This window comes from Saccostrea cucullata, unplaced genomic scaffold (genome assembly GCF_032062105.1).
Source record: "Saccostrea cucullata isolate Sc308-1 unplaced genomic scaffold, CSIRO_AGI_Scuc_v1 ctg278, whole genome shotgun sequence".
NCBI lineage: Eukaryota > Metazoa > Mollusca > Bivalvia > Ostreida > Ostreidae > Saccostrea > Saccostrea cuccullata.
The window spans coordinates 329,610-338,450 of record NW_026928887.1 but is presented as its reverse complement, the minus strand read 5'-3'; the positions used below and the strand labels follow the sequence as shown (position 1 = coordinate 338,450).

The 8,841-nt window shown below is 32.6% G+C and overlaps 1 protein-coding gene across 1 annotated transcript; it reads left to right on the top strand.

The window, feature by feature from the left end:
* The first annotated feature begins 1,552 nt into the window (after window positions 1–1,552).
* Window positions 1,553–7,348, top strand: LOC134279036 (neuronal acetylcholine receptor subunit alpha-9-like). Its single transcript, XM_062761374.1, has 4 exons — window positions 1,553–1,825; window positions 5,383–5,519; window positions 5,909–6,057; window positions 6,185–7,348. Exons 1-4 carry the CDS (start codon window positions 1,768–1,770, stop codon window positions 6,528–6,530), a joined length of 690 nt encoding a protein of 229 aa, XP_062617358.1. The 5' UTR covers window positions 1,553–1,767; the 3' UTR covers window positions 6,531–7,348.
* The last annotated feature ends 1,493 nt before the right edge of the window (window positions 7,349–8,841 follow it).

Sequence of the window (8,841 nt, the reverse complement as noted above, 5' to 3'; positions counted from 1 at the left end):
CATGACAAGGGGCACATGGAGGGTGTGACCAGTCGAGAAAGAATGCTCACTTCTCCATCGCACCTGATCCCACCATTGACGTTTTAGAGGATCGTTTGCTGAGGACTGCTCTAAATTTGTAATGTGTAATGGACTTTTGGGTTTGAATACTGTTGTTTTCTCCACATATTTAAATATGAGCCAAGAGTGTACCATTTATATGAACCTCGAAGGGTAACACTGTGATTAGCTATAGTTATGAATTTACAAATGATGACGGATGAAAGATATGGAGATAACGAACAGTATTCAAGATCTAAAGTCCATTAAACAATATAAAATAGGAGCAGAGCAAAAACAGACCTCCAAAAAATCAGACGTGGGATCAGGTGCCAAGGAGGAGCGAGCATCCCCTGCCGACCGGTCACAACCGCCGTATGCTCCTTGTCATGATTGGGAAATAACGGAAAAATCCGTCGTCAATTCAATGTAAAAATAATAGACTAATAATTGGTATGAAAAGCGTCAGCATTTGACTTAATGATAAATTGTAATTGCTGACAAGGTCCTTGTATCGAACATAGAACTTACGAAATAATGACTTTAAACGGGACTGCTGATACTCTTGTTTCATCAATTTGTTTGTTAATAATTTAACTCGTTTTAGAAATTGTTCGCACGTAGAGCATGCTCTTGCATATCGAATCAACTGAGATACATAAACTCCATATGCAGGTGATGAAGGTATATTGCTGCATAAGTAATGGAAGTTGATGATTAAAAAGTTAAAATCATCATCACTTTTATCATAAAACTTGGCTGTTAAATTACCATTAACGTCTTTTTTCAAGTAAAATATTCAGATATGAAACAGATGTGTCAGACTCTGTGGTATCTTTTATCTCAAGCTCTACAGCATATATCGTATCTACATAAGAATGGAAATTACAATTATTAATTGACAATACGTTTTTACATAAAATAAATGAAAATTTAAAGAATTTCCGTCTTGGTCGTGTTATATACTGTGTTGATGGTAGATAAATTGTGTGGAGATATCGAACATTATTCGAGAGGTGGGATCGGAGGAGTGAGCTGAAGTTTCTCATTAATTTTTATATTTTATATCTTCATATTTCATTTAAAATAGGATAAACACAACCAATTTATCAAACATATCAATTGGGCAATCGAAAAATAAATTAATTTAAAAAAAAAAAAATTTTAATTATAAAGTGCATAGGTCTAGTTACTCTTTGATCAGTTAATTTTCTTGTACTATAAAAGGATCCTATTTATAAGAAAACCACTCCTAATTGGTACATATTTAAATTCTGTCTTCATCCATACCCCTTTATCTATACAATTAATCAATACGTTTGTCTAATGCCATTTTTTCAATTGAAATTTAATTTTAAGTAATTTGAAAAACATTTCTGCGGAAAAATAATCTTAGTTCTGACAGAAGGTCATTAGGACTAATCTCTTGTAGAGCAGGCTAATATTTCACTTGGTTAAATATGCAAATTGTCCCACGATAAAAATTGCTGGGCAGACAAATGTAAATTGCAATACATAAACAGTTAACTAAATTTTCATTTGGAATTCGTTTGCCATTTTGTATCATATAACCTCTCGATTAATTAGGCGTAACAGTTAATGATTATTGATTAATGTCACTGGATCAATGACTGTGAAATATTGGTAGCCACAAAAGATAGATAACAACAGTCCATTCCACTGACAAAACTTACTTTGAATTCACCTTAGGATTTCTATTTTTAAAAAATGTCACAAAAATTGACAAGCATTTTCATTGGAGTTGTGATTATATGTGTGTGCATTGGTGAGTATGTTTCTCTTGTGTTTTAAAGCGTTGATATGAATAATTAATCCTTCTTTATTATTGTTGGACAGTTAATATGGTTAATACTATTATATTTTTTTCTGCAAAAATATGGAATGCAACCATGCAATTCCAGACATTGCTTCGACTAGAAAAGTTGGATTTTGTTTTTATTATTGTTTGAAAAAAAAAAATCGTCTATATTATGCTTTGTGCAAAAACACATGGGTTTGTTCTTTTCCATGTACATGTTATTAATGTTAACGCGACATACATTTGCTAAAGACATGTTGCGTTAATGTTTATCGTCGATAATAAATTTCGTGACTGACATTTTTATGCACTTTTTGAGGTTTCTTTTTTTCTTTGGGTATTTTTTGGTCATTTTGATGACCAGTTATAGTTCTATTTCCTTTGATTTCATTATGTTTTTCATAAGTATTATCGAAGTAACTTCATGCAATTTAAACATTAAGAGACGCGTTTTAACGAATGTTGTATATCCATTAGAATTCAAACAAAAAAGTAAATTAATTTGCGTGTTGATAGGAAACATTTATCACTTCATGGCATTCTTAAAAATATAAAATGCCAAAATATCCATATCCCCATTAAAGGCCAGGTTTAAGGGAAGGATTTTTGTCTGGCTTCTGTGTATAAATGTATCCTTCTCTGCTTCCAAAAATTACTACCGAGCAATGAATATAGTAATATATGTGATAACAGACTTGAGCAAAAAGGCGGATTTTGTCACATACAAATAGTTGAAAGTTTTTGTTTTAGTTTCATTTTGATTCTTATAACTTTTTTTTTACCTTTTGTGAAAATAAGAAAATTTTAAAAGTGCATTTAAGAAAAAATTATATTTACTATACATCACCAACTGTTATTTGTGACGACATTATTTCACGATTGACCGGGGATAAGCTAGATCGCACATCACACCAAATAATAATAAATATTATAACAATAAATTGATTGGTAATTTTTGAAAAATGCATCAGGTACGTAGTTTTAAGTAGATAATTAATCATTCTGTATTATAATCAAGAATTAAGCTGATATCAATATATTTTTCTTAACTAAACGAAATAAAAATTACAATGGCCTTGTTAGCAAATACAATTTATCATTGAGTCAAATGCTGACTGACGTTTTTCATACTAATTCTTAGTCCATTATTTTTGCACTGAATTGACGTCGGATTTTTCCGTTATTTCCCGATGGATGACAAGGAGCACACGGCGGGTGCGACCGGTAGGATGGGGATGCTCACTCCCCAATGGCACCTGTTCCCATCTCTGATGATTTGGAGGTCCGTGTTTGCTATGCTCGTATTTTGTATTGTTTTATGGACTTTGATATTAAATGTTGTTCGTTATCTCCATATCCTTTGTTTTAGCTGCTAAGTAGCGTCGACAACGTGCGAAAAGAATATACTGTAAACCAATTTTAAATTGCGTCAACTTTTATTAGAGATTTGTCAGTTTGAAATGAATTCCCGGCGATAAATTTTCAAGACTTGAGAAATACTTTCTAATCAATACAAAACAAACTACATAGTAAGTGGCGTTTAATATTCGTGAGTTAGTAGGTCCTGAAACCCGCGGATTTTTCTCATACGTGGCGAAGCGATGGGGGGACAATTTCTACTTTTCTCCTATTTTTTATTAGCTTTGTAAAGTGGGACTGGGTTAAATACGAATAGGAATCAGATGTAAACGATGTACCCCTACCTAAAATTAAGAAATATATCTTATATATGATCTTATTTACCGTTAATTTAGTGACCCATCAAGGTTAATGTGTCAAAGCTAAAGAGCCCAATGGAACATCATCCTTTACAGTCTTTCTATATATACAAGGTCCGGTCAAGATCATGATTTTTTATTTTTTTCTCATCATTTAAAATAACAAAAGAGTAATTCAACCAAGTATGTGATAATAAGATTTAATTCTAAAATATTTATTTCTTTTTTTACAATGACGCATGAAGTCTATTAGGTAATAGTATCAATCTAGGTGAAACATATGGAGATAAGGAGCAGTATTCAAGACCAAAAGTCCATAAAAAAAAATACAAAATAGGAGCAGAGCAAACAAGGAACTCCAAAGCATCGGAGGTGGGATCAGGTACCATGGAGAAACATCCCTTTCAGCCAGGTCATACCCGCCGTGTGAAATAACAGAAAATCCGTCGTCAATTCAGTGTAATAATGAACTAACAATTATTATGAAAAACGCCAGTGAGCATTTAATTCAATGATAAATTGTATTTCCTGACAAGGTCATTTATCGACCATAGAACATAGACTGTTAATATTTTGTTTCATCAACTTGATTGTCAATAATTTACCTCGTTTAAGAAATTGTTCATACGTAGAGCATGCTCTTGCGTATCGAATCAACTGAGATACATAAACATTTTATGCAGGTAGTGCAGCTATATTGCTGAATAAGAAAGTGAAGTCGACGATAGAAAAGTAAGAGTTATCAATTACCATTTACGTCTTTTTCAAGTCAAAAATCCAAATATGAAACATATTTGTCAGACTCTGTGGTATATCTTATCTCCAGCTCACCATGATATATCGTATAGGCACACGTAAGAATGGAAATTACCATTGTTAATTGACAATACGTCGTCGATATATCTAAATGTCGAGTTGAAAACCACAGCAGGTGGTTTCTTCTTTTCAGATTTTAGTACAATACTTATGATTAACAGCTACAAAACCTTGAAAACCCAAAATATTGTTACAAATTTTATTAATTATGCAAAATTTTGATTTCTGTTAAGAGGGCTAAAAAGCAACTTCCGGTAGTGGAAAGAAATTCATTCAACCGTTAAATAACTGATTTGGCAAAATAAAAGTTGTCATAACTTTTTTGGTACATAGTTATAACCCGTATATAATTTTCACCCTAAAATTAGGGTGTTGCGTTTCTATTGACGGTGAGTATATATGGGATGTACATGTACGTCCTCGAATTGATTTAATATACAAGAGCGTGCTCTACACACAAACAATTTCTTAAACAAAGCTAGCTGTAGACAAAAATGTTGATAAAACAAGAATATCAAAAATCTTGATTTTAGACATTATTATGCAATTTAAAAAAAAAACTCTTGGACTCAGTATTTATTTGAAAAGTTACACGAGATCTTTTAAAACCAGTCAATAATTCTCAGTAAGTTAAACTATTGTAGGCAGAAAAGGAAAAAATACAATCTTTTATTCCTAATGTGTCTATACGAAGTTACTGTACATTTATGCAAAATACTTAAAATAATTTATCTATTCAGAAACCTGACCAGAATCCCAAATTAACTCAAACTTTAATTTGAGTGGACAGATCTAAATCTGCAATGTTTCAAAGGCAAAGTGAGGCACTCTTGTTATGAGTGAAATATGTTGTCCTAAATGAACCCACGACCTTCCGATCACGGGTGAATGCTTTACCGAGTGAACTATTGTCAAACAAGAGCTATTTAAATATTGGTTTGTAATAACGATGAAGATTCGTCCTTAAAAATAGTTGTCCTTCTGTTTCAGGTTATCCTGACATGCCTGAGGAACTGCTATTGAAATCCTTGTTTCAGAAATACAATCCGAATGCTCGTCCTGCCACTGTAGCTGTGCCAATCGTTAACGTGGACCACAGCATGGACTTCATTCGTATCAACAGTTTTGTATGTGTATTATGTTGTGAAGTTAGAAAAATCAAATATACGATATATTTAGCTGGTATATGCTAATATTTAACTTCATCTCAAATGCAGTAGACAAGAGAATCATTCAATCCAACTTCCTTTTTGCACTAATTATATACTCGGGGATAAATTTAGATCCTTATAGATCAATCATCTTTCCAAGAGTGTTATGAATTAACCATAATACATTGATTCCATGATTATTAAAACGTGCTAAAAATGCAAAAAGATTCACAAAAATAGACAAGATAATCCATCTTAATCCATTTAAACCCCAAAAGCATTCGATCACAAGAACTCAAGTTTATAAAGCTAGAATTCAAAATACATCCTGTTAAAATACTGCTTTAAATTTGCTTTTATATCAGAGAGATTCTACATTAAAAAGTGATGTCTGGGTGACAATGCGATGGCAGGATCCACGTCTCGTATGGAACCCAAGTAATTATTTTGGTCTGACGTCATTCAGCATCGGATCTGACAAAGTTTGGACACCGGATGTGGTATTATATAATGGGTATACGTTTTAAATCAAAACCTTTTTAAGCACTTTAATTTGCTGAAAAGTTTTTCAACCTACAGGCCATTCAAAAAATTATTTGTTTTAAATGATTAAAAAGCCGAGATTTTTGTGAATGTTACAGTGTGGGTGACATACAGAAGGCTGATCTCTCCAGAAGAATAGTTGTCAATAACAACGGCATGATTCTGTGGCTTTTTCCCGCTCAATTAGAAAGTACATGCGTCACAGGAAACAAACAAGGGGAGAACATATGTCGACTTAAGTTCGGCTCCTGGACATATAATGGACTTCAATTAAACCTCACTCACTCGGACAAACAGTTAGGCATGTCTAACTATTATCCAAATCCGGACTGGGAGATCACAAGCACTAACTCAATGCGTAATGTTATGAGGTATCAATGTTGTCCGGAACCGTACCTAGATGTCTCTTATCAAGTGTCATTTAAAAGTTCTTTGAAGGGATGAATGGATTTGACTGATTAGTGTCATGAATTCAAAATAATGTAATTTTTTAAAAAAATATATATAATTTGTGCTCAAAAAGAATTCTTTAAATTATCATAAATTTAACATTTGAAACTTTCTACTTGCCCCACTGGTACAGAATATTTTCCATACATGTATGCTTCATACATCCCTTGTGATTTTGCTATTATCACTATTATTTTATGTTTGAAAATCTGAAACATAATAACAATGTACAGCGAAGAGGTGTAATTCTATACTAGAGAGATACTCATTTTCAGTGTTTTCTGTTAATTTATAATTCGTAGTCTTTTAACATTTTTTTTAATTTTTTAAAGGAAAAAAGATAATCTTTTGTTGAAAATGTACATATAAATTCATTAGGTTAATCTTCTTTATGTAATACACTTACCCTAAAGAAAAAGTCTTAAGAGCTTCCTATGCAAAGCAGTGCACTCTACAGTGACTAAAAACTAGGGTGTTATATTCATATACAACAAGGTACTTCAGAGAATTGGTGTCCTTCGATAAAAAATGCACGGATCTAGTGAGTTCAAATACGGGAGGGGCTTTAAGAAAGGCCATGAGGATTTGTGGTATAAAATTGTACTGCAAGCACTGAAAGGCTTCTTGAGATATTGCTCGGATTCAAATGTTAAAATAGAAGGAATTTATGAGTTTATAAGCTGATGGCCCCAAACAGATAATTTCCATTGTGAGTTGCGTAAAATTTCTTTGGAAAAGCCAAAACGGTCTTCAAGATATGGCATGGAAAATATAGTGTTACAGACAGACAGAAATACATTCCGAGAGACGAACGGGTGGACGGACAAATCGAAATTAATATCCCCAACTTTTAGTGACATCGGGGAAACAAAGAGTACTAGTTCTAGTAATGTAAAAGATGCCGAAAACGAACAGTGATTGATCTCACAAAAAGCTACAAACAATACAATTATGCAAAAAGGGCAAAAAAACACAGACCCTTAGAAACTTCAGAGGTTGAATCAGGTTCTTAGGAGTGCGCATCCCCTGTTGAATGGTCACGTTCACCATCAGCCCTTCATATTGATCAGGTAGACCTGAGTATTCCTTAGTCAAATCCAATATAAAAACAAAGGTCTGACAAACAGTTTTAAGCTTACTGGGATATATCAAGTTGGCATATGAATGTAAATAAATATTCTTATTTGATTAAATTTTGTAACATTAAGAGAAAGGCTGACATCTATCAGGTTAGTTACATATTGCAAATATGACAGTGATAAGGTTAATTTAAAATCCAGAATGAAGCAAATTATTGACAAACAAGTCGATGAAACAAGAATATTAGCAGTCTCGTTTAAAGTCACCATTTCGTTAAGTTCTATGGTCGATACAATGACCTTATCAGCAAATACAATTTATCATTAAGTTACATGCTGACTGACGTTTTTCATACTAATTGTTAGTCCCTTTTTTATACATTGAATTGACGACAGATTTTTCCGTCATTTCCCGATCATGACAAGGAACACACGACGGGTGTGACTGGTCAGCAGGGGATGCTCACTCCTCCATGGCACCTGATCCCACCTCTGATGTTTCGGAGGTCCGTGTTTGCTCTGCTCCTATTTTTGTATTGTTTTATGGACTTTGATATTGAATACTGTTAGTTATCTCCATATTCTTCATTTGGAAACATGAGAGGAAGAAAATACCCACTTGACATTTAGATATAGTAATATCGATGACGTACCATCAATTAATAATTGTTACTTTCATTCAAATATCGATTCTATATTTTTAGTAGACTTAAAATGAAGGTCATATTGGTATATTTAATGTTAATGATAAACTAACAACAAATCTGTAAGATAAACGCAAATGAATTAAACTTTTCTTTCGACGACCTCCCTTACTTTATATAGCAGTTCAACGGTACCTTATCACCAATGTATTAGGTTTATATCTTCTAGTTGAATCGATTCAATTCACAAGAGAATGCTTTACTTATGAACGAACAATTTTTATAACGTGGCAAACTATTGACAAAGAAGTTGACTAAACAAGAGCAACATTTTAAGTGAAGTTTTAAGTAATCTCTATTACAATGTTGCTATAGATCGTCTTGTTTTGTGTTTTAGATTAAAATCATTTGAACTTTCATTCAAGAAAATTTCTTTAATATTTCTTAATTTCTACGCAAATCTGTTGAGTGAATGTGTAAAACTTGTTCTTTTATTTTTAATTAAGTCCTGTATTAAATATTCCTAGCATTTCATAAATATTCTCTAGGTAAACATATGTGGGGCTAAAGTACCAAGATATT